The sequence below is a fragment of the Mauremys mutica genome, chromosome 19 (genome assembly GCF_020497125.1).
Source record: "Mauremys mutica isolate MM-2020 ecotype Southern chromosome 19, ASM2049712v1, whole genome shotgun sequence".
In the NCBI taxonomy this organism is placed as follows: Eukaryota; Metazoa; Chordata; order Testudines; family Geoemydidae; genus Mauremys; species Mauremys mutica.
This window is the reverse complement of record NC_059090.1, coordinates 25,040,887-25,066,476: the sequence shown is the minus strand read 5'-3', so window position 1 is coordinate 25,066,476 and position 25,590 is coordinate 25,040,887. Positions and strand designations below refer to the sequence as shown.

Here is a 25,590-nt window from a genome sequence, read left to right as displayed (position 1 = left end):
CACACACTCATACACCCGTCCCCCGTGTGCACACACTCAGAGACCCCCCCGGCACAGGCACACGCACACACTCATACACCCGTCCCCCGTGTGCACACACTCAGAGTCCCACCGGCACGGGCACACGCACACACTCATACACCCGTCCCCCGTGTGCACACACTCAGAGACCCCCCCGGCACGGGCACACGCACACACTCATACACCCGTCCCCCGTGTGCACACACTCAGAGACCCCCGGCACAGGCACACGCACACACTCATACACCCCTGCCCCACATGCACACACACTCAGAGACCGCCCAATGCACACACATACACACTCCCCCATGTGTGTGCACACACACACACTCTCCTCCACATGTGCACACATACTCAGCAGCAGTGATGAGAGGAACCCAGCAGAGGGTTCCGTGGCAGGATGCTGCAGCCGCAGGCCAGGCTGGGTTTGGCTGCGTGTCTGCAGGTTGCTGCAGGGCTCTTGCCTGCCAACCCCAGCGGTGCCGTGCGTGTGCCACGTGACTCACAGCACGGCAGTCAAAGCGGAGCAGCTCGCCCCCGGCCCCAGGGGGCTGCTACCGTGCTAGAGCCTGCAGCCCACCCACATGGGTGTGGAGCAGGGTGGGGGGGTTCCCACAACGGGCTACGCCCTGCTTTCACTGAACTGCTTCCACACCGGTTTGATCACGCGGGGCACCGTTGGCTGCAGAGGCGGCCTGGATGGGAGGACAGCTGGAAGCTGCTTTACACAATGGGAGCTGGGTGCAGGCCAGGGCACCAACTCACGCTGGGTTAGTGCGTGTGATGCCTTCCCCGCAAGTGGCTGCCTCACTGACTAACAGCTGGCTGCTCACCGTTGGGGGCAGGGCACCCAGCGGGCACAGAGAGCCTCAGCCCGGGTTTCGTAGCTGCCTCTGGGCCAGCGCGATCCCGTCAAGTCCCCGTGCACCTCCCCATCCCAGTTCCAAGAACGCGGCTGCCCTCCCAGGCAGAACAGACCGGGCCCCTGCCCAGCACTCTCAGTCAAGCGGCATCGCATTCCCTTAGGGCAGCCATGGATTCTCGCGGCGGGCGCGGTCACGGCTGCCACTCAGCCACGCAGCGTGGAAATGCAGACAGATGGCCCGGCATGGGCGAGGAAATGGAGTTCTCTCCTGTGATTGTGCTGCAAATTCAGAAACTCCAGATGGGGCGGGCGGTGTCCTGGACAGGGGCCCTGGGCAGCAGCTAATCCTCCCCACACACAGCTGAGCTCTGGGGTAGACACAGGCGGAGCACTAACGCCTCCGGCCTCATCTGGGCGAATGCAGGTAACTGCCCCACTCTCCCTTCACTGGTTTCAGCATCCCTGGGCCTTGACATCTGCAGCTGTTCAAGCCAGCAGTGAGAGCAGAGCAGTCCCCACTGCCCCTCTTCTGTGCCACACGCCCCCGAGTACCCCACAGCTGCGGTCTCTGAGCCTCACGCCCCCTGGTCTGGGGGTCAGGCTCACCCCAGCTTTACGGGGGCACCACGGGTCAGAGAGACTTAGCCACGCTCTCCCAGAACTAGGAATTGGACCCAGATGTCCTGAGTCCCACCCGGCCTGGCTCTGAGCTGCTCACTCGCTGTGGAGGTGAGCGGGCATCCACGCACTCACGGGGGTGGGGGCTCGGGCTCCCGGCTTGCTGGGAATCCTGGGAAGGTTTAACCTTGAGGTTGCCTGGCAACAGTTTATATTTTAATGGATCGTTATAAAATATAACCACCCCCGCCCCGTTTGGGACTCTCCTGCCGGTGGGCCCGGGGGTGGGGCGCTGGTGGGGGAGGAGGGGTGGTGTTTCAGCCCGTTCACTGGCCACAGAACGCCCCAAGGCCCTGTGGCTGGGGATGGCCATGCAGCCCGGCACACACATTGCAAGGACCAGCCCCTAGTCCCCAGCGTCCATCCCCACCTCCCTAGGGCCAGCGGGGAGGTTCCAGGCCCCGAGGCCTGGCTCCCGGCAGCTGCGACAGCATTATTATCACATATCCTGAGACACCCCAAGCTGTTGCCTTGTCTCATTAGGAGGTGACTGGATATTAACGACGTTAATTAAGCAATGCTACACGGTAATGGAGAGCAGGGCCGGTACGCACGTTCTCGCCCCACGCCACTAATTACCGCAAAGTACCTGCCAGGCGGCGGGGGGTGGGAAGTCGCTGTGACAAAGTGGAGGGTTTTCTTGGAGTTTTCTGTGTTTTCCAGTGGTTTGCATGCTGGGTGGGTGGGACTCAGTGTCCCCAGGAGTTACTGGTTTAACGAGGGGAGGGGAGAGGGAGTTTGTTGGTACAGAGGACCGGAGAGGGGACTCGGGACCCTGGCTGATGGCCTGGAGGATGGAGACCCCAGCGACTGGTGACCTGACGACCTGGAGGCCCAGCTCAGGAGTTGCAGCCGGTTCTGGCCAGTGGGAGGACAATGGGCAGCGAAGAGAGGACCCCGGTGACCTGACCAGCCAGTTCCAGCCAGAGGGGCCAGAGGACAGCATAGAGGAGAGGAGGCCCAGGCGACCCTGTTTCCCTGGAGAGAAGACAATGGACAGAGGCGAGACTTGGGCCGCTGATATCAGATGTCCAGCTGGGAAGCAGGGGGGCTTGGGACTGGAGAGCGAGCGAGCAGGCAGAGCCCACCTGGATGCCCATGACAGGGAAAAGCCTTGCCTGGCTCCATGGCAATCAGCTTCCCTGCCCCACGGCCAGCCCCAGTGCAGCGCTGGGCTTACCCTGCCATAACGGGCCACCCCCTCCCACTGTGCCAGGGCCGGCTTGCAGGCTGATCTCCCGCCCCAGCCCCTCAGGATGCCTGGTGATCGTGGGCCGACCCAGCCTGAGCCTGGGGGATGTGAAACCAGAGCCTGGCTTAGAGCTGGAGCACGACGCAGGCCCACAATTCCCAGCCCCGGGCAAGCAGAGCCTGCCTTGTTCTCCTCCCAGTGCCGCTGCCCTGCCCTCTCAGCGTGGGAGCCAGCGTGGCACCCACCCTGGCTCGACGGATGGATCCTGTGCGGCAGGTGGAGGCAGCGGGGTTATGTATCTATTAATATGGAGTCTGAAAGCTCTGCTGTTGCCGAAGTCTAATTAGGCCCCAGGAAGGGGGCTGGCTGGGGGCCGGAGCGCATTGTTCAAATGTCGCCAAATACCACGTGCATTGATTTGACATTCTGTTCCCCTTTCACGAGAGCAGCGCTGCATTCGCGTGCTCCTCGGTAGAGGGCTGGGTTTGTTCCGCAGCGGCAATTCCAGCCCCCCTGCAGCTACCTCCTGCGGGACAGGCTCGCGAATTGCGCCCCGGGTCCCCTGCTATTCCCTCTGGGGGTCCCCTCCCGCTCGCCAGCCAGCGTTTCCCTCCCAGGCAGCTCTGCAGAGCAAGAGGGAAGGTCCTGGAGTGCTGGGTCATGGGCAGGGCCGGCTCTAGCTTTTTTGCCGCCCCAGGCAAAAAAGGCGGCCGGACTATCGAAGCAAATAAAATAAAATAAAGGCAGCCGCAGGGAGCTCGTGGAGGGCGGTGAAGGGCAGCACCCGCCCGCTCCCTCCGCCCGTGGGCAGCCAGGCGCTGTAGCCCGCTCGCAGCCGGGCGAGAGGGGCTCCCCTCTCTGGCCTTGGCTGCCTTTCCCGGCGGGGCAGGCTCCGAGGGGGCCGACACAGGCAGCGCAGGGCCGGCATTGCAGCAGGGCTCGGCACAGAGCAAACGGCGGGCGCCGGGATCAGTGGGGCCCGCCTCTCTGCTGCCGGCCGGGCCGCCGCAGAACCCTCCCTCCTTCCGAGGTGATGGCTCAGCCGCTCCTTTAAAGGCGGCTCGGCCAGGCCGGGCTCAGAGCGGCGCGGGAGGCGGAGGCCGGTGCAGGCGGCGGGGAGTGGCACGTCCCGGGGAGCCCAGCGGCACGATGAGCGGCGGGGATCGCTAGTTCCTGCCCCGCCCCCCGGGCCAGGGTCCGTGTCCCTGCAGGGCAGGGCTGGCTGCCCCAAGATTGGCCGGAATGCCGCCCCTTTCAATGTGCCGCCCCAGGCACGTGCTTTCCCGTCTGGTGCCTGGGGCGGCACATTTCATGGGCCCCGGTCATGGGCCCACCACAGACCCCATCAGAGCAGGGCTGGCCTTTGCGGCTGTCTCCAATCCACAGCACCGTGGCAGTGCAACCACCCACCTATGAAATACCTGCCCAGGGACTGCCCGGTACCCAGCCTCCCTCACCTGCCTGCCTGGCATCACAGGGCTCAGCTGCAATCGGTGCCCAGGCAAGAGTTCCAAAAGGAGCAACTGCCCCAACCCCCAGAGTGAAAATCCCCCCCACCCATACAGCCGTGGGTGACCCTGGTTCCTGCAATGGTGCCCATGCTGCTCATTCCTGCAGCCACGGCAGGGCCTGGCCTGCCCCTCCGACCTGGCACTGCAGCCCAACTCCCTGTCCCACAGCTGGATTTGCCCCCTGCCAGGTAGGGAGGGGGAGGCCCAGCATGCTTTGCACAGAGGGATTTGCATGTTGAGTGCCCTCTGGTACCACCAGCGCCAGGAGAGATGCAGGGTGCTCAGCAGGCTCTGCCGGGGCGGTCCCAGCGCGAGGCTTAGCGGGGCTAAAGGCAAGGGGGGGAAGCCAGGTGTTTTGGCGATTTGAGGGACTTCGCTAGGGTTCCGTTCGCGCCGTGAGAGACGCGCACTGCCCAGAAACCCCTCCCGGCCTCGAGCGTGTGGCTGTTTCCCACTCAGGGCCTTGGGGGCTGCAGGGTCCCCCCGGCTGGCGATGCGGCATTCAGGAGCCCACGGTACCAACCTTGATCTCCACGCCGTAGCCGGGGTACCCGGAGATGGTGTACGTGCAGTCCAGGCTGTCGTAGGCCGAACTGACCGGCTCCGGAGAGTCCAGGGAGCCCTCGGGGCCCGTGAGGTTCCAGCTGCACGGAGCTGGGGGCAAGAGGAAACCATGGGATCAGACAGGCCTCACGCCTGCTCCCTGCCCCGCCGGCCATTCCACCCCTCCTGCCCCAGACAGGGTCTAGCATCCTCCTCTCGCTCGCCCGGTCTCCCGGACGCCTGGTGCTGATGACAGGGTGGCTCATGGTCTCACCCCCATCCAGGGACGTGGAACCCCTGGTTAGCCTCATCCCCGGTACCCCCCCAAAGGCCAGACGCAGCCTGTGCACCCCCTCCCCCACCAGCCCCAGCACCTTAGAGACGAGTCTGCCCAGGCCAAGCCCCCGGCTGCTGGATTTGCTGCCATCACGCCCCATTTCACACGCACACTGGTGCTGGGCCGGAGGCCATGGGCTAAACTGGCCTCCCTCTAGGATGCGTCTACACTGGGCGCAGCTCCAGCAGGGGTGGAAAGGCGCGAGCGCTGGCGTAGCCCGGGCACAGGTCTCGTCTAACCCTGCTTTGCTGCGGGGCCATCTCCAGTACAGCTCCCACTGCTCCCTTCCCGGTGGGGCCACGGCCACAGCCCCCCACTGCAGGAGGGGACAGCAACTGCTGCCCCCTCCCGCTGGGCCACGCACCCTGGGAACCTGAGTGTTGCTAGCAGAGAGGTCAAAGCAGCCGAGCTCGGCATGGCGGGACGGTCCTTACCTGGGCAGCAGCTGTCCCGTCAGCCCCAATGGGTGCTCACCAGCCCAGTCCCAGTGGGAGCCAGCTCCCAGCTGAGGCAGCTGGTGTCTCCTGCAGCCCGTTACCATCTCCTTGCCATGTGGTGACACGCTTGCTGCATGTCTGCCATGCACTGGGCATGGAGCGATGCAGCCAGTCAGAGCTATGCCCAACTCCTCCTCGGCTTCCCCTGTGTCAACAACGTGTCGTGACTGTCCTGCGCGACGGCCCACTGCCACCCCAAAAGCGGGTCCAGCTCTCTCCGAAGACCCTGCACCCACCCTCACCCCCTCTTTAGCAGGCAGCCTGGCCTGGTGCCCCCGGCCCCCGCTGGGGTGGGAGTGCCCTCACCTGGCATCTGCACCGTGGTGATGGTGGTCGTGGTGATGATGGTAGTTGTGGTGGTTTCCTCGTCGTCCCCAGAAACCGTGGCTGTGGTGGCAGCCTCCGTCCCAGGCTCCTTGGCCCTTGGCAGCGCTGGGCCGGGTGTCCGTGGTGAGACAAACGGGGCTGTGGGGGTGATGGCAGTCGGGGTGTTGCTGGTCACCATGGCAGCGGTGGCTTGACCCGGGATGGGCAGGGCGGCTTGGGAGATGGCAGGCGCGTGGGTGATGGGAGGCTCCGTGGGGACAGAGGCGGAGTTGGTCTCTGGGCCGGCTGGCCGGGGCTCTGCCCACGGTGCCACGCGGCCTGCAGCCGTGGTCAGCAGCTCAGCAGTGAATGCTGGCTTGACCATTTCTTGGGTCCTCTCTGTGTCTCTGGCCTCGGCCTTCTCTCCCACCAGGGCCGTGGTGCTGGTCATGGTCACGGTGGCCGTGGCTGGCACTGTGAGGGATGTGGTCAGGTCAGAAAACACCGGGAGGTCATCTTGGTCTGGCAGGTTGGCCCTGGGGGTCTGGGTGATCCGCCCTGGCACGCTGGGCAGGACTGGGCCTGGCCCCCCCAGGCCCCACGTGAGGAAGGGCACCTGCCTCAGATAGTCCTTCTTCGCCAGGGCCTCGTGCAGGAACTCCTCCAGCAGAGGGTGATGGTTGAGCAGCGTCAGCGTGGGGGCTGTGGTGACAAAGCGGACCTCGCCCTCCAGCTCGTCCGGAGTGGGGGGCACCGTCTGGTCCCCCTCAGCCTCAGAGCTCCCCGCTGCCTTCCGGCCCACCACGTTCGGCTCCTCCGAGGCAAAGTCTGGAAGGAGGAGAGAGGCGGCTGAGAACACGGGTGGCCAAGGAGGAAGGGGCCAGGGACGGGTGGGGAGCTGGGCTGCCAGAGGCCTGGCTCTATGAACCTTGGCATCGCACCCCCACCCCCAAGGGGCCCAATCGTGGCAAGTCACGGTGTGGCGGCTGGTGCTCCGGGGGCACCCAAGTGCTCAGAACACCCCCGTCCATCCAGGAGACCCCTAGGATCGGTGGTGCTCAGACCAGCTGCCAATTCCCTCAGCAGCTGCCGGCAGCCACAAGCCTCTGCCAAGCTTGTGGCGGGGACAGACGCCATGTGTGCAGGGGGACAGGTCCCCCCCCAGCACAGCGCCCAGAGCAGTGCTCCCCTTCCCAGGGGCGTGGGGGGGGGGTCTGCTGAGCTGCCCCCTGCCCCCAAAGGCCCTGCACTGCCCTGCTCCTGCTGCTGGCAGTCACAGCTTTTACACCACACGCCCTGGGCCGCCGGCCTCTGAACAAACTGAGCCACTGGCCTCCGCACTGTGCCCAGGGCCCCCGGGGAGGGGAACTGAAGCCCTGCTGGGAACACCAAAGGCCCCAGCTTCTCTGAGGGACAGCACGCCCCTTTCCTGGGCAGCAGGCCCCGAGTGAGGCTCCCGAGCACACCCCAGAATTCACTCTCCCGCACCCCAGGCCGGTCTCACCAGCTGGCCATGTGCCCTGCCCAGCCTGGTCTCTGACAGCGGAGCCCGAAGGGAAGCTGCTAGGACTGTGCTGAGCTGGGCCAGCCCAAAGCCAGTGCCCCACACATTGCAATGGTGCCAAGGGCTTTCGGGTACTCTGGGGGCACAGCCCTCAGCCCTGGCACGGTATCCTGCAGACCCAAACTATCGCACTGGGCCCTGGCGCAGAGCCACAGCAAGCAGCTTCATCGGGCAGCCAGGCTGGGGGCCCTACGTGGGGCTGGGGTCCTGAGCCAGGGGCTGGAGAATGGAGGGGACACTAGCTGAGTAACTGCCCCAGAACAGCGCCCATCCCGCTCCTTCTTCCCAGACAGGCTCCATGGCTCCCTGTCCCAGGCCAGCTGCGGGGGCCAGGGATGGGATCTGAGCTGACCCCCCCGTGACTGAGACAAACCCAGCTGCGAGCCAGCCCCCTCCCGACCCAGGCAAGACGGGGGCGTTGTGAAGGCCCCCTCCCCGTTTCCTGCGAGGAGGGGCTGGCAGCCGGGAGAGGAGCGGGAGCAGCAAGGCGGAACGGTATCTAAGAGGAGGCGCCAATCGCTTTCGATAAAGCTGATGACTTTATCGGGGGACGTGTGTTCCTGGGTAAACAGAGCCGGGGCTGAACGTCACTGACTGTGCAATCAGCAGCCGGCTCAGCAGCCCTGCCACGCGGCCGGTGGGCGCTGCCGAGGCTCTGGGGAGATGGCGCTTCCAGCCGGCATTGCGGAGCCCGTACCCTGCACGTGGCTGCTCCAGAGCGTCATGCCCAGCAATGCAGCACTTGCTAATGGATTAGACACAACAGTTTGTGGGGGCACTGCCCCCTGCCCTCCCCAAACTACGCCCATGTCTTCAAATAGCTTATTCCGGCAGCTGGGGCGCTTCCGCCCTCCGCCCCACACCTGGCCTCACCAGCCCCCACCGGCACAGATCCTGAGCTGGGCCCTGATGTCAGCACATTTTGACTCTAACCACACCTGGTTCTTTGCTCCTGGGTCGGTGCCTCAGGGCCTGTTCCCAGCAGCTCTCCCCCAGCTGGAACGCACTCTTTTCCGAAATGCCAGCCGAGGTTCCCCCCCCATCACCTGACTCCAGGAGCTGGGACATTAGGCAAGCAGCAGACGTGGCAGGAGCTGGCAGTGCTCCGCTCCGGGCCTCTCAGGCCAGCCGCATGGGGCAGGGTGGGCAGGGCAGCCCACACGGCTCCGTGGCAGGCGCGCTCCCCTCCTGCCAGCGCCACAGCCTCATTACCAGCCCTCCCTGCACATTATCTCCTAAGCTATGCAAATAACCTGTGTGTGAAGCCATTTAAAGTATTTAGACTAAATGAGAAAAGGCTTTCATCAGTCCTAATGAGCCATTGAACATGGCTCCCTGGCGAATTCGCTCTCCCTGCCTCTCCTCCCCACCACCGCTTGTGTCCCAAGAGCAGGCATGTGACCCCATCTCCTGGGGATGGCTCCCACACATACCCTGCCCTGCCTTACCCAGTGGGGGGTGTTTGGGGGGACAGAGCTCCCAGAATGCCCCCTCCCCCGTTACAGAAAACAGCCATGTGGTCACTGGTGACACCAGTGCTGCCTGGAGACTACGCAACACTAGACTTACTGTAGGGCCTATGTAAACGGTGGCGGAATTGTTTACTCTTTCCAGACAAGCAGGGAGATTGCTTTGGGGAGTGGAGAACCCTTGATTTTCCCAACGGGAGGGAAGGGCATTCCTCCTGTGCTAAGGGGGGTCACAGACACATTACACTGTCTGCCTGGGCCCCAGCTCAGCCCGGCCCCGCTCATGCAGAGCCGGCTGCTTGGGGTGAGATGGGCCCTCGCCAGGCCTCAGGCCCTGTCTGCCCCTTGCTCACGCCTGGGTTGGGTTGTTCGGAGCCGGCAGGGGAGTGGCATGGTGCAGTGGAGCTGCCCTGCTCAGGGCGGGCGTGGGGACAGGGCAGGGCGCGTGGTGGCTCTCAGGTCCCCGGTGCGGGGCAGTGACTGAGGCCCGCCGGTGGGGTGGGAACACCTGTCGGGAACACTGAACACCAACTGCAGGGGGATGAAGAACTCTGCTAATGGAGCTAACGCTGGTGCTGGGAGCTCCTGGCTCAGAGAAGGCAGGACGGCCGTGTTGCGGGGAGCTCCTGCCCCCTTCGCCCCCAGGCCAGAGTGAGCAGGCAGCCCCCCTCGCTCCCTCAGGCCTGGCAGCAGCGGGGACGCGGCAGAGGAACGTCAGGGTGGGCGTGGCGGGGGGCCATTGTGCCACCTGCCAGAGGGGAGCAGGACACTCCAGCTAACCTGCTGCAGCAGAGTTCAGCTCCCGGGGAGGACGGGACAGAGAGAGCCCAGGCCGCGCCCAGCAGGGGCCAGCCACGTCCCAAGGGCCCAGCCCACGGAGCACGGTGCGTGTCTGCAGGAGGCAGCGGCGCGAGGTGGCCAGGCGGCGTGTGCTCCGAGACAGGCTGCGCTAGCGCACAGGGCACGTCCTGGCGGAGCGCTTACCCCGCGCGCCAGCACTGATGCCATGATACTGCCAATTAGCAGGTAATTATACTGAACGCTACCGAGGGCAGGGCCCTTCAAGGATTAATCGCCACGTGACTGCCACTTTGAAGGGACTATTAAGAGGCTTTAGCTTCAAAATTGGGGGAAAAGTTATTGCTCCAGTTCCTGAGTCCTGCTGAATTGGGTGCTCAGAGAGTGGGTGGGGGCTGCCACCAAAAGGCTCCCCCCCAGCGTTGCCAGTGCCCCTTACTCCTGACCCGCAGCCCTGTCCCCACTATCACAGCCCCAGGCTCCCCCCCCAGTGCAGTCCTTCAGCACCTCGTGCTATGTTACTTCCACTCACCCTCACCCCACAGCACCCGGGGCGGGAGGAGACGCTGACTGTGGAGAACATCTCCCCAGGCCACGACGAGTCGAGGTCCCCCCCACCCCCATTTTCACTTGTTACCCCAGGCACTTCTGGGGTCACAGGACTCGCCAGACCGGCCCAGCCCTGGCCCTGACCCTGCCAGTTCTGTCAGAGGAGACGTATGGAGCAGCCAGCGCATGGCCGTTTCCTGCCCTGGTACAGCCGGATTTACATCCCGTCCTACTTTATAATTAACCGACTTGATGGCGCAAGGTGTTCGCCTTACCCATGGCAAGGCCCCCTACGAACCCAGGTGTCCAGAGGCCACCAGCTGGCACGCTGGCCCCCAGCACCACGTGCATGTAGAGCAAGGCTGGGTAGCAGCTGGAGGGAGCCCCTGATCTGCAGCCTCCGAGACCAGGGGCCGGGACGCACCCCTGGGCTGGCCGCCCCCAAAGCGCCGGAGGAGCCGCGCTGCACGGTAGTGGCCAGGAGAGGCCCTGCTCCCCGCCTCCCCGGCTGAGCAGGGAGAAATATGCCTTGTTGCAGAAGTTCTAAGAGGTTAACTTGCACCCAGCACGACTGGAATTATTTTTTAATAGGATCCATTTATTATACCATAAAAGTTAATGAGTTTATACTGAAGGGCGCCAGAATCCCTTTTAGGTTTTAATAGGGGATTAGCACTCCAGCCCAAGCCCTACACCGGCTCATTAACTGCTGCCTGCAATGGCTCCCCACTCCAGGGGGTGGGATCTCTGGGGAAGAGATTCCCCCAGCCCCCGGCCTGGCGTGCTCATGGACACAGCCAGCCAACGCAGGCCCCGAGCAGCCCCACAGGACTCAGCCACCTGCAAAAGCTTCTGGGAATTTGCCTGTCCCGGGCCGGGCATCCAGCAGTGACCCCAGGGTCACCGAGAGCTGTGTGGCCACAGCCCTGCACGGGGCGTGACCGAACCCGGGGGAGATGGGCAGAAAACAAGGCCGTGTCCCAGGGCTGCCCAGGGGTGGGGGGGCAGGCAAGTGGGCAATTTGCCCCAGGCCCCACAGGGGCCCCCATGAGAGTTTTCAGGGGGCCCCACGAGAGTTTTCGGCGGGTCTTCGGCGGCAGGTCCTTCAGTGCCGCCGAACACACCCAGAGCGACTGAGGGACCCGCTGCTGAAGACCTGGAGCTTCTTCCGCTCCGGGCGGCAATTCGGCGGCGGGGGCTCCTTCTGCTCTGGGTCTTCGGCAGCAGTTCGGCGGCGGGGGGTCCTTCCGCTCTGGGTCTTCGGCAGCAGTTCGGCGGCGGGGGCTCCTTCCGCTCCGGGTCTTCGGCGGCAGTTTGGCGGCGGGGCTCCTTCCACTCCGGGTTTTCGGCGGCAGTTCGGCGGCGGGGGCTCCTTCCACTCCAGGTTTTCGGCGGCAGTTCGGCGGCGGGGGCTCCTTCCGCTCCAGGTTTTCGGCGGCAGTTTGGCAGCGGGGGCTCCTTCCGCTCCAGGTTTTCGGCGGCAATTTGGCGGCGGGGGCTCCTTCCGCTCCGGGTTTTCGGCGGCAGTTCGGCGGCGGGGGCTCCTTCCGCTCCAGGTCTTCGGTGGCAGTTCGGTGGTGGATCCTTCACTTGCTCCGGGACCCACCACCAAAGTGCCCTGAAGACCCGCAGCGGACGGACCCCCCCTCGCCGCCAAAGACCCCAGGCCCCCTGAATCCTCTGGGTGGCCCTGCCGTGTCCTGTGGGGTCTTGGAGCCCAGCCGGCCCATGGAGTGGCTGCGTGGAGACTAGTGCCAATAGAGGGGTGCCAAGTGCATGGCCCCATCTCCCCAGGGCCGTGGACAGACTGGCAGAGCGGGCAGCAGGGTGCACTGGTGCTGTCCAGGCAGTGCCAGCCCTAGAGAGGGAGAGGACTCCGGTGCTGGCACTCCGCCCCGCCCTGCCCCCTGCTCCTGCCGGATGCCGCCCCCAGCCCCGGAACCAGCCGGCTGCTCGGCTCAGCTCTCCCCGAGTGGGTTATTGTCTCCTCAGCGCTCTAAACGGCTGCGATAACTCTGCTCCTGCTGCTCGCTGGATGGCTCCGATAATGAGATGTAACTTCTCAATGGGTGTTTTGTGCTCCAGCAAAACGTGTAAATAAATTGAAATGCTAATAATACCCCATCAGGAGAGATTCACTCCGCGACCCCCGCAACCTCATCAGCGCCGGCTCCTCTGTACCAGAGGCTGCCGGCAGAGACGCGGGGCCAGCCAGGCAGCCGATTGTAACGCTGGGCTGGGGGAGCCCCTCTGGGGGTGGGACGGAGGCAGCCGAATATTTTGGTGAATACCAAACAAGGCTCTGCAGGAAGAGCCATCGGTCGGTAGCGCCCCCGCTCCCCGTGGCAGGCGCCGGCCAGAGCGAGAACCAAACGGTTCCCACCATGCCCTGAGCAATTCGCTGGGCCGCACGCAAGGCCCGACCAGACCAGAGAATGGGGCTGCACCGGGCTGCACCAGGTACCCTGCGGGTGCTGTCAATGCAGAAGGCCCCTGGGCACCGCCTGGCCTGCCCTGCCCCCACCCTCATGCCTGGCACAGGCTGGGTCTCAGCCCCACCCCAAGCCCCTTATGCCACAGCTGAGCACATGCTAGCACCCCACTGGAGTCAGTGCGACTCAGCCCACACTCCACGAAAGCTTATGCCCAAATAAATCTGTTAGTCTTTAAGGTGCCACCGGCCTCCTTGTTGTTTTTGTGGATACAGATTAATACGGCTACCCCCGATACATACTCCCCCCATTCGGCTCTGCGCCGCCCTGGCTGGGGACCAAGCGACTGGAAGGGGAGACCACGCCAGCAGCGGGGCGAGTGGGGTGGTGGGGCAGGGGGTGGAAGAGATTTTGCCTCAGGAAAACGGCTCAGATGTGGAGCTGCTGGAGGCAGGGATCCGGCAGCGTGGCTGCTTGTTAGCGGAAGGCCCTTTAGACTGCGGGATTAGGCACTGAGCTGGTAACAAACACTGGCAGATCAGGCCTGCGCTGCGGCTAATCGCACATAAGTCAGCACTGGCTTCTGCTGAAGGAGGCTCGTCTGCTCGGCAAAGCCAGGAGAGAGAGAGAGAGAGATCGGTTCTGCCAGGCTGTGGTGCCCACAGTGCCCTGGGCGGGTTCCCAGCCAGGGCCAGCTCCAGCTTTTTTGCTGCTCCAAGTGGCGGGGAAAAAAAAGAGAGAGAACAAAGAAAAACCCAATTGAGCTGCCACCGAAGAGGAGGAGAGGGAGTGAAGGACCTGCCGCCGAATTGCCGCCGCAGACCCGGACGTGCCGCCTCAATACCGGACGGAGTGCCGTCCCTTTCTATTGGCCGCCCCAGGCACCCGCTTCCTTCGCGGGTGCCTGGAGCCGGCCCTGCTCCCAGCACACCTGCCATGGGCACTGGGTGCGCCGCCGCCCCGTGCCAAGCAGGGCGGTCTGGGGCTGAGGGGCAGGCTCTGCCAGGAGGGCTCTGCAGGAGCCAGGGGGTCAGGAGGCAGGTTCCCCAGAACGATGGGCCGTGCTCTGTGCCAGGCTCCGCTACTGAAGCTTTGCCGGGCACATTGGAAACGCTCCCTCCGTGCTCCTATTACTAGCCCAGGAATGATCAGCTGGGGCTCAGGGGCCAGGCCGTGGTAACCGGGCTGGGGATGTGGGGGCCCAGCGCCTTCGCAGCACAAGGGAGGTCACAAGGCTCCCACAGCAGCGCCCCCCAGCGGAGAGCGGGAGGGGCTCAGAGCCCCGGGTCGGCTCCCTGCGCCTGGCTCCGGAAGAGGAGGAATATTTGCCTCCTGTGCAACCAGCAGCTGCTCAGCCTGCAATGCAGTGCGCAGTTTGGATGCTCTCCCAGGCTGCAGCACGGCCACCAGCCGCCCTGATCACTCCCCAGGCTGGGCACAGCCAGCAGTGCCAGGGGAGGTAGCAGCCCCCTCCTGCTCTGCCCCTGCAGGCGCCAGGGCGTGCAGACCTGGTGCTGCGGCAGCTTTGCAGTTCCAGCACCCGCCAGCGCTGACGCCCCAGAGCCTGGCAGAGGAGAACCCTCCCCCGTTCCCCCCTGAGCGCGCTGGAGCTGAGACGGGGCAGTCGCTTGCTAGAGCCTGGGGCGGCAGCTGCACAGAGAGGGTGGGAACGAACTGCCGCCTGGAGTCCTGCTGAATCCGGTAGGGAGTTCTCGGGGCCCCGGGAGGGGCTGGGAGCAGGAGCCCTGAGCTCTACTAATCAGTGAGGCACTTGGCAAAATGACACTGCCCAGCTCACAACAGGGCTGGGGGCTGAGCGCACAGGCCCCGAGGGGCATGGGGAGGCAGCAGGTACTGAGCGATGGGGCCACACTCACCATGGGACAATGGCTGCACCGCCCAGGACCCCAGGCAGCAGCGGCAAGGTGGGTGCCACGTGGTACGCCAGCCACGAGCCAAGTCACCCCCCAGCCCAATGGATGCTGGCCCTGCGGGGGACCTGGCAGCCAGCCCTGCACCCGTCACTGTGCTAATGCCCCCAAGCAGCCAGGTGGGTTTCAGATCAAAGGGATAAAGATGACGCTTTCTCCAGCTACCATCCAGGGCAATTGATGTCCTGTGCAGGGCGGTGCCAGCTGAGTGCCAGGCCGAGGTGTTGCAGGGGCCAGTGCAAACGCCGCTAAGAGAGGAAATTCCCCCCAGGCCCACAAAGCCTCTCCCCACCCAGGCACGTCCCCGCTGCTGGCAATGGACATTTATACAGACACGGCCCAGAGCCCATTGTCTTCCCCTTCCTCCTAGTGCCAGCTGCACGGCCGGTGCTTCCCACAGGCCCCACCATTGCCACCCACACCCTGAGCACAGCGCAGGGACGGGACCTGCCAGAGAGAGAACCCAGGCGTCCTGACTCCCTGTCCATTTCGCTAACCACTAGCTGGCCCTGCCCACCCTTGCTTGCGCTGTCATGGGACAGACACTAATGAGGGCTCAGCCCATCAGCAGAGCCCTCTGGTGCGTGTGTGCAGGCTACTACAGTGCAGACTGGCACAGAGATCCCTGACAGCTCCCCCTCCCCGGGGCTCAGACAGGGTCCTCGCGCTGGGCTGGCAGGGCCTGGCTGGCTTCTCCTGAGCTGGTCCTGGAGCTGAGCCTGCCCCCGGCGCTGGGCATGGCCCCAGGAAACGCCCGCCCTGCTGAGCCCGCAGGGGAGCTGTGCGGAGGGGCAGGCTCGCAGGGAGGGCACTGCAGGCTGCCTCCCAGCAGCCTGTCCGGTGCTTGGCACACACCACATGCTGCCAGCTGGAGCAGCTGGTCTGGGAGCCTAAACTTCCTGAGCACCACAAACGCACGTTGGGGCTGCTGGAGAATAACCCTCTCTGTGCTCGCCAGGCATCCGCCGCAGCGGGGATTCACCCACGAAAGCTCCTGCTCCAATACGTCTGTTAGTCTGTGAGGTGCCACAGGACCCTTTGCTGCCTCCCTGTGCTGTGTGCGGCAGGGGAAGGGGGGCGGGCGGGTAAGCGGGGGGTTCCCAGCAGAAATCAATAGTGTCTAGTGTAAAAAATAAACAAACAGCGGCTGGGAACGTGCTCAATCGATATCGCACAGTCCACGAAGCAATAACTCAGTGCCTGGCAAAGCGAGCGAGACGGGGCAGCGTGCATGCCGGCCGGGGGCCCAGCACCTGTTGCTCTGCACTGTTGGGGGGTGGGGGGGAGGCTCGACTGAGCCCCAGGGATGGTTTGACCGTCAGCATCTCTGTGGCACAAGCTCCCTCTGCACATGGCTCCCTGCCCTACGCTGCCGTCCAAGAGCAGCTGTGCTGTGCCCCAGAGGTGGCTGCACTGCAGCAATCCTGGGGCCTCTCCCACGTGCTCTGGAAGGCCGGCCAGGCGCCAGGGGAGGAGGGACGCACTGTCACTCAGTGCTGGCTGAGCTCTCCACGCCACCCGCGACCCCAGCCAGCAGAGGGGACCTTTGGTTTTCTTTGTAATTGTCTAAAGCCCTGGCTGGCAGGAGCCTTGCCCAGTCCTCACTCATTAACCTCCCCGCGAACAGCCCCTGTCTGTGCAGGAGGCTGGGCACCGGCAGCTGCCATGAAAATGAGTAATTAGAGCGAGCAAGCGGCCCTGGGCAGAGGGCAGGCGCAGAGAGCGGGCTGGCTGGTCGGCTGACAAAGCAGCTCCCTGCAGCATGGCCAGGACCACGCCAGCCACTGCTCTGCAGATCAGAGCCCCTCTGCTCCAGTCAATCAGCCTCAGGCCCATGGCAACAGCCCCCAGGACCAGCGAGTGCCTGCAAGATCCCCCACCCCTCTGCAGAGCCCATGGAGGACCCATGCCGGGCACCCCAACCCCCCACAGCCGTCCCTTCCTGCACGGAACCCTGTGATCGGATGGGGGAGGACGCTCCTTGGTCTATCCCCGCCTCCCATGTCTGCAATGACCTTTCACTGCATTGGCTGCAAAGCTCCTCCGGGACGCAGCGGCCCATGGAGGCAGGAGGGCTTGCTTGGAGGGGAGCAGTGGGTGCCTGGGTTGTTTGCTTTGTGGGGCCTGGTGAGATACTGCCCTGCCCACGGCTCCTCCCCACAACCTGCAGCCTGGCTGCGAAGGGTGAGACTCGGGAACAGGCTGAAGCGGGGGATGGAGAGCCTCCCCCCGCCCCTCCACCCCGGCTGCCAGCCAGCCACCAAGGTCCCTCCTGCATGCGCCGCGGCCCCTGGGGCCGGGAAGGCTGACAGCGGAGACATGATGGGAATGCGAGAGCGAGTCGTGCTCTGGGTCAGCTCTCGTTCTCCATCCGCGTGGAGCTGCAGGGCAACTCGCATTGTGCAGCCAGAACCGGCATGGAGCTGAGAGCCGGGGCAGGGCGCCTCTGTCCCTGCTGCGCGCTCTGGGGCACCCCTCGTGTCTGGAGCAAGGTAACCCCCCCAGGCGGCACCATGGGTCTGGCCCATCAGGGCCCTGCCCCGCCTGCTGAAGTGAACCACGGTGCCAAGCTAACAATGCATTATGGGCCACAGTATGCACATTAACCCTGCAAGGAATGGCTGCAAGCTGGACGTTGCAGCCACACGGCTGCTGCGCCAGGAGAGGAGCTGGTGCCGCAGGCAGCGTCCATGGGGCTGGTGCCCGCTCAGCTCACACCCGCTGCAGCCGGTCAGCACTGAAAGCTCTAAGTGCTCAGTGCATGGGGAGCCGACGTAGCAAAAGGGGCTGCCTCTGCACAGAGCGCTGGCCCGGCCACTGCACCCCCAGGCCCGGCCACTGCACCCCCAGGCCCGGCCTCTGCACAGAGCGCTGGCCCAGCCACTGCACCCCCAGGCCCGGCCACTGCACCCCCAGGCCTGGCCTCTGCACAGAGCGCTGGCCCGGCCACTGCACCCCCAGGCCCGGCCACTGCACAGAGCGCTGGCCCGGCCACTGCACCCCCAGGCCCGGCCACTGCACCCCCAGGCCCGGCCACTGCACAGAGCGCTGGCCCGGCCACTGCACCCCCAGGCCCGGCCACTGCACAGAGCGCTGGCCCGGCCACTGCACCCCCAGGCCCGGCCACTGCACAGAGCGCTGGCCCGGCCACTGCACCCCCAGGCCCGGCCACTGCACAGAGCGCTGGCCCGGCCACTGCACCCCCAGGCCCGGCCACTGCACAGAGCGCTGGCCCGGCCACTGGACCCCCAGGCCCGGCCACTGCACAGAGCGCTGGCCCGGCCACTGCACCCCCAGACCCGGCCACTGCACCCCCAGGCATGCGGGGATGTGGTCTGGCTGCAGCCTGGGCCCTTGTGGCTTGGCCCCAGTGCTAGTTTCGGTGCTTCAGGCCGCTCCTGTGGGCAGGAGAGTCGCTCTCCGTGTCCCCCCGCCTGCTCCAGATGACACCTTCCAGCACGTCCTGCCCTTTAGGGGCCACATATGCTCTCTCCGCCCTGGCCCTGGCGAGACGGCCCCACTCCTCTCCCTTGGGGTGGTGCGGTTGGGGATCCAGGGAGCCAGTTCACATCAGCTACACCCAGCTGGTCCTGGCCCTGGAGAGGGAGGCCAGAGCGCGGGGACCCTGCTTTATACACTCCAGGAGCAGCATGGTTCAGAGCGCACTGGGAGGGCAAGGTGGAAACCAGTCCGGCTACTGGGCGAGGGGCTGGCTGGGCAAACACAGATCTGAGCCCCTCCCTACACACGCACCACGGCACCTCCTGCTTCCTGCTCTGGGGTTGCCGGGTCGATCCCCAGAGCCAGCACTGGTGGCTGGCTGACATCCCTGCAGATGGTAGCGAAAGAGGCAGGAGGAGGGATGTGGTCTTGGGGCCTCTGGCATGGAGTGAGGGGACCTGGGCAGCCGGGATCACAGGCCCACCGAGCTGTCACGCCCCAGCCCCGCCTGGCTGGTGCTTGCCCCTCGCAGCTGCTCTGTCACACCTGGTTTCCACCAGCCAAGCTGCGAGTCCAGCAGCCTGACGGGCTGATGAATCCAGGGCGGGCCAGGCCCTGGAAAAGGTCACTATAAATAAAACATGGCCACGCTGCTCCCCTGCATGCCTCCGCCTGCCTGCTGACCTTCCGCTGCCGACATGTTCCCACCCCCCGTCTCCAGCTCCAGCCCCACAGAACGGGGCAGCCCAGAGCCCTCCTGGGCCAGCCGGATGGACACAGGCCTGGCACCAACGAACCCTGCTGTCCAAAGTGCCCCCCAGCTTGTGCCGTGTTGCGCTCCATCCCCCTATGGAGGTGGCGTCGCTTCCCACCAACCCCGGCTGCTCCCAGCGCCCCAGGCCGGTGCCGCTCGCTGCAAGGTCCATGGCGTGCTTTAGAGACACATCATAAAGAAAAAGACCCAAACAAATCCCTAATTAAACTTTATGCAAAATCACGCCCGGCGCTGGTTGCTGCATGGCAGCGGGACTGGCATCAAAGGGCCCAACAGCCGGGCAGACCCAGGGGGCCGAGGACAGCCAGGCGTTCGGCGCACAAAGCTGGGGCTGGGCGCGCTAACGGGAACGGACAGGAGCCCTCCAGCGACGGGCGCTAACGAGAGACGTGACAGGACAGGAACGATGAAGCTTTAATTCTTGCAACAGGTTTGGAGAAGCTGGTCTTACTCAAGCAGAAAGCCCGCGGTGCCTGGCGCGAGGGCTGGTGCTGGGCACTCTCACCCCCCACTCCTCCCTGCCTCTCCGGGCCACGCTGGGGGCTGCCCCCTCCCCGCAGGGCCGGGTCACACAAAGCCAGGCAGCACCTTGGGCTCTGTGGCTGGAGGGAGCTGACTCCCTCACCCTGCTTGGTCCTGTCTGAACCTAGATCCCGTCCTGCGCAGAGGATTCTGCCCCCCCATTCCCTGCCTCCCCCCCCATGCCTGTGCCCTAGGGAGCAGTGCCCATGGACCCTGAAGGGGTGCTGCTGGCTGGGACACCCAGACACAGACACAGACCCTGCTGCCGCCGGGGCTTCCCACCAGTGCTCTGGGTGCGAGGCAGCTCTCCCGGGTCAGCCCTCTGCTGAGCCTGGGTCAGATGCCTGGAGCCGCCCACCCCCCCGGTCTCAGCCCCTCGCCAGAGCTCCTCTTCGCAGCACTGCGCTGGTCTCCGCTGGGAGCCTGGCACTGCGATGCCGCACGCATGGAGGGAGCGATCCACGCGCCGCCCCCGGCTCCCACCGAGCCCCATGCAGGGAGGGGGCCTGGTGGTGGTACCCGGGGGCTGGCCCGGCATCGCCTCCAGCGCCGGAGCTCCGGGAGGCCGCGCCGGTTTAATATTCCTGCCGGCGTGCACAAGGAAGCGTTTGACCTTGTGTGTCTTGCAACTCTCCTTGAATTGAACAGTCATTTACCCACTGACACGTGTCACATGTCGTCTCAATAGGCTCCCTCGAGCATCAAGGAGAAATACAGCGATGACAAATGACGGCTGACATATCAACTGCAATGTTTGGAAATTACAGCCATGTAGTGGTAATGGAGCTATCCTGTCAGAGCTGTGCTACAGCCGGCCGCGCCTCTGCCGGGGCCACACCAGGACGGGGCGCAGGCGGATCCGCTCCGAGACACCAGCTGGGGAGGGGAGGGGACTTGCTGGTCACTTGACAAATAAAAACGGGAGGAGCCGAGTGAGTCCCAGCAGCCGGGCGGCCAGGCGGTGCACCGGCCGGCACCCCAGGCTGCTGGGAACGGCCGCTGTGACAGGGGAGCAGCGGAGCCCGGGGGGACAGAGCGCTCCAGCCCGGCCCCAGTGTACCTGCAGCCAGCGGGAGGCCCCCATGCCAGCCTCCAGCCAGCCCCATGGGCCCTGGCACTTCCTGGGAATGCCCCGAACTCCACGGCCCCATGGGCTGGCTCAGCTTAGAGCCGTTTGCTAGCAACTGGTGCACCAGCGCAGCCTGGCTGGGCGCCCCGGGCTGGGCAGAGGACGCTGGCACTTGGCCAGGGTAGGTTGGGACTTCCTTCCCCCACCCCAGCTACAACCTGCTTGGCAGGACCGAGCCCCAGGGAGCAACCCCCTAGAGGGGCAGCAGGGGGGCATGGAGGGGAGCACGGCTTCACCCTGCCACCTTCTCCCAGCCCAGCTGTGCCATTGCCTGGCTGCTGTTCCAGCCGGACTGCTCTATGGGGCTCCGTGCCAGGGGGGACCACAGGGCAGGTGATTTGCTACCCGAGGGCACCTGGAGAATGGGAGAGGCCTGCTGGGCTTGTCCTGCCCCCCCCCCAGCCCCCGTTCCCTCCCGGGGGCAGCTAAGCCGAGGGGCTGGCAGTACAGAGGGGCAGGGGTGCTGGGCAGGTCCAGCTCTTGGCAAAGCAGCATTAGCCTATCTGCCTTTCTCCACGTCCCCTCCCCCACCGCTGTCCTAGGCCGCCCACGCCCAGCCTGCCTGGCAGATCCTGCTGCATGCCAGACCCCCAAAGCACCAGCCGTGGTTGCTCCCCCACCCCCTGTGACGGAGCGATTCTGGCGGGACCCAACTGAGAGTGCCAAATCAGGACCAATTGCTCAAACAGGGCAGTCACAGCCCTAGGCTGGGGTTTTTCCACCTCTAAGGCCAACCAAACCAGCCAGACAAAAAGGACTTTGGTCTCACCCCACTGGCTAACCACAAGTCACACAAGCAATTTCCTTAGACACTCCAGTCTCCCAGCATCACCACCAGTGCACTCGTCCTGGGGATGAATGGCTATGAAAACCAACACCCCAATAAAAGAAAAAGGTTCCCTCGATCCCAAAGGACCAAGCCCCAGACCCAGGTCAATATACACATCAGATCTTACCCACAAATCACGCTGTTGCCAATCCTTTAGAATCTAAAATCTAAAGGTTTATTTACAAAGGGAAAAAGGTAGAGATGAGAGGTAGAATTGGTTAAATGGAATCAATTACATACAGTAATGGCAAAGTTCTTAGTTTAGGCTTGCAGCAGAGATGGAGTAAACTGCAGGTTCAAATTGAGTCTCTGGAACATCCCCCGGTGGGATGGGTCATTCAGTCCCTTGTGTAGAGCTTCAGTTTGTAGCAAAATCCTTCCAGAGGTCAGAAGCAGGATTGAAGACAAGATGGAGATGAAGCATCAGCCTTATATAGACTTTTCCAGGTGTAAGAATCTCTTTGTCTTCACTGTGGAAATTTACAGCAAGATGGAGCCTGGAGTCACATGGGCCAGTCCCTGCATACTTTGCCGAGTCACAAGGCGTGTCTGCCTTCTCTCCATGGGTCCATTGTGTCCTTAATGGTCCTTAATGGGCCATCAAACAGGCTAGGCAGAGCTAACACCAGCTTGTCTGGGAGGCTTCCCCCAGAAGCACAGCACAAACTTGAAATACAGACAGCATAGAGCCAACATTCATAACTTCAACTAAAAATGATACAGACATATAGACAGCATAATTATAATCAGCAACCCAGAACCTGGTCTTAGACACCTTATATGACCCCCTTTACTTAGGATTTGGAGCCACTACAGGACCTTGGTTGCAACCCATGTTCTATATGGTCCCCATTTATATCAATAACGTCACACCCCCAACGCAAAATTGATGCAGGAAGGGATGACAAAACATCGCTGACTGCATCCCAAGAGCCCCCTTTCCTTGGGTCTGTCTCACTACAGCTAGTGTTGGGCTAGAGGCCGTACCAGTGTATAACCGAAATGGTTTATCAAAGTCATGTTCAATAACATGAATGGATCTCTTTACAAACTCAAGGTATAACTTGGTTAGCTTTTGCAGCATGGTTCCTGTATGTTTCATGTGATCTTGCCAAGAGCTAAAGAAAATAGCTACTTTATCCATACCAGTTCTGGCCAATGTTTTGAACCCAAATAACATTAAACCAATGTAGATATTGAGGTTGTTCATAGTACAGGAATCTTGGCATTTAGCCATGAAAGCAATATGGTAGCGTGCCTCAGTTTCCCCTTTCATACAGCACATCAGGTCTGGAATGTATTTTCCCCTGTGAAAAGTTCCAACACTGTTTACATGCATTAACTGTGAAACATCAGTATAGCAAGGCCCTTTAACATAAAGTGTGTTTTCATGTATTCCTTTCAACATGTTTAAGGGATTTTCCAAAAGATTAGGCACATTGTACATTGTTACAGTTCTTGGCCATAGCAACACATTAGTTACAAAAATTAGCATTAGCAATAACAACAAATTCATTGCAAGTGTCCATTTACAATCATGTTTGTCATGCCACACCCTTGGCTCAATACCATTGGAGTTTGGGCATTTTAGGGTTAACCTGTGGCTTCCCTTTGCAAAATTCAGTCTTCTCTTTCCTTCTGGATTAAACCCTGATTTCTCTTGCTTAACAGAATTCACTGGCTGATGGGGCGGGCCCTCTGTGCTAACAGCTATTAGCAATTCTGTCTTCTCCCTGCCAGCCAAGTAATTCGCATCAACACACACACTAGCTTTTAACTCTTCAGCTGCTATGGATTCCAAGGCTGGACTTTGTCTCACAGAGGTACCACACAAATCCAAAGAGTCTGAGGGTGAGAGCTGGCTTGCTCTCCCCTGCCTCCTCAAGCATTTAGCCATACAACTGTTCTGCTCTGAAACACCAGTAACTGAATCTGTCCTCAGATCCTGAAGCACAGACTGCTCACTTACAGATTCAGCATGGAGACATTCCTGTCCCAACAGCATTGTCTCCCCACCAACAAGCTGGCCACACACAGCCAGGTGGTTATAGGGCTGCTCAACTTCCTTAACAGCTTCTACTCCACCTGAGACCTTTTCAAAGCTGCCCACACTGGATCTCTCAAAAGGAAAGTCAGTGGATCCATTCACAACAGAAAATTTCTGGCTGTTAGGAACTGAAACTTTCTTGATTAAATCACTTTTACACCCTTCAGTTGCAGTAAACTGCTTGCACAGGCTACCATGAGGATTCCTTTCCCTAGGAGCTTCTCTAAGCAGCAATTCACCCCTCACAGAAATTCTGCCCTTCCCCTCTTCACCTAGGGCTTGCTCTACAGGAACACTTCCCTGAGCAACCACAGATGCTACAGACTTTCTAGATAACAGGTTAGAAACAATCTCCTTCCCTTGGCCATGAACAAGTTCAGGAATCTTTTCCTTCTTGCTACAAGTTGTCAAACTGTCAGTCGGTAACACAATTAAATCACCTTTATGCTCTCCTTGTGCCCTGGCTGGGGTATCACCCTGATCAGACAGAGTTGCTGCACCCTTTTCCAACCACACATTAGCAACTGGCAAACCACAAGCACCAGAATTGTCTGTTCTCTGGGATTTTGCTAAGACACTAACTGGATGCAACCTAGTCACAGTGCCATTCTCCCCAGCAGACCCAAACTCAGGACCATTCCCTTCCTGGGCTTTAGCTGTATTTACAACCAACTTCGAGACAACTGAATCACCCTCAACCATCACAGGCTGACAGGCACCTTCTGTCTGCTCCACAGACACAGAAGAGCCGGAGACACATTCTCCTTTACCAGACACACAGCTTGGGATTTTACTTCCCTTGTCCCAGCACACAGGGCTGTTCACAGACAACTGCTTGGAGACTGGGGTAGCTTCCTTTATAGGCAAGTCAATACTCCTGACAGACACAGGCACATTCCCTCCACTGTCGCATTTCTCCACACAGGAAACAGGTAAGGGATATGGACACTCATCTTCCACTATCCCTCCCTTCCCAAACTGCTGATTAGACAAAGCCATCAGCTCACAAGGCTGCCTAGGCTCCTCCAAACTTTCCCTTCCAGGCACATTGCCTCTTCCAACAGATAAGCTGCTGCTCTTTTCACTACACTGAGCTACTTTTAGCAAATCACAGTTACCCATTTCAGGTTTACTTCTACAAGCTGCACTAGCCACCAATCCATTACCCATTACAAATTTACCCTTTCCTTCCTCAGTTAGGGCTTTAACCTGACCATTTACTTTAATCTGCTCCTGAGAAACCTTTTCCTCACCACTGAGATTTTTCTGCTCTTGATCTAACTCCAGATTTCCTTCTGAGACATCAGACAGACATTCAGAAACTTCATTCCCAGAAATACTGCTTTTTTGCACAGACAAACCTTTGGAGCAACCCTCCTCAGGCAAATCATTGCCCACAATAGACACAGGTTTAAGATCATTCCTCTCCTGTGACTGGCTACCTGGACTGAACAAAGCTGTAACATTCTCCCCAATTAAAAGATCTTTAGGCAATAACTTCCTGACGCCAGCTATCACTTCATGCTGAGCCCCATTCCACTCAAGGTGGATTCTAGCTAAAGGCACACGGACAGTAAACTCACAGAGGATCACAACATTCACACTCTGATTTGGTAAATAATCTTCCTCTTTGACCAGATCTGCTTTAACAAGAGTGATGTTAGAAGCCATAATTTGCCCTAAACAGCTTTTACCATTGACTTTTACACACTCTATGAATTTTCCATTACCATTCCCATCCATAGCACTGGCACAATTTATGGGGCCACCCCCTATTGAACACACAGTAACAGCATTGACATAAAAGGTGGCATTGTTGGGGTACATTTGGTTACCCCCAGACAACTGCTCAGATTTATACAACATACCAACATTGTTACAAACTGGACTTTCAAGAGGATACAGTCTCTGCTGTTCTTCCATTGCTTTTTTGACTTGGATTTGGAGTCTAGCTGTCTCCTGTTGCATTTGTCGAGTTTTCTCCTCAGCAGCCAGCAGCTCCAGACGCCTCTTACGAGCTTTTTCTTCTCTCTTAGCAACTTCTTTCTTTCTCTCCTCAGCCTCTTTCTCCATTCGAATTTCTGCCAGTTCTTGCTCATAATCAAACTGCAGGCTGTCTCTCAAGGCTTGCAGTTTCCTTGCTTTTCCTGATGC

At 61.6% G+C, this 25,590-nt stretch overlaps 1 protein-coding gene across 7 annotated transcripts in view; it reads right to left on the bottom strand.

Annotated features, from left to right (window-relative positions):
- SEZ6 (seizure related 6 homolog) overlaps window positions 1–25,590 on the bottom strand; it is a 72,095-nt gene that overhangs the window by 24,255 nt on the left and 22,250 nt on the right. For all 7 annotated transcript variants that reach the window (XM_044994051.1, XM_044994049.1, XM_044994050.1 and 4 more), the window contains exons 2-3: window positions 5,951–6,778; window positions 4,791–4,921 (exon numbers count right to left, since the gene is read on the bottom strand). In XM_044994051.1, coding sequence (XP_044849986.1) covers window positions 4,791–4,921; window positions 5,951–6,778 — 959 coding nt within the window. The remainder of the gene's footprint in view (window positions 1–4,790; window positions 4,922–5,950; window positions 6,779–25,590) is intronic.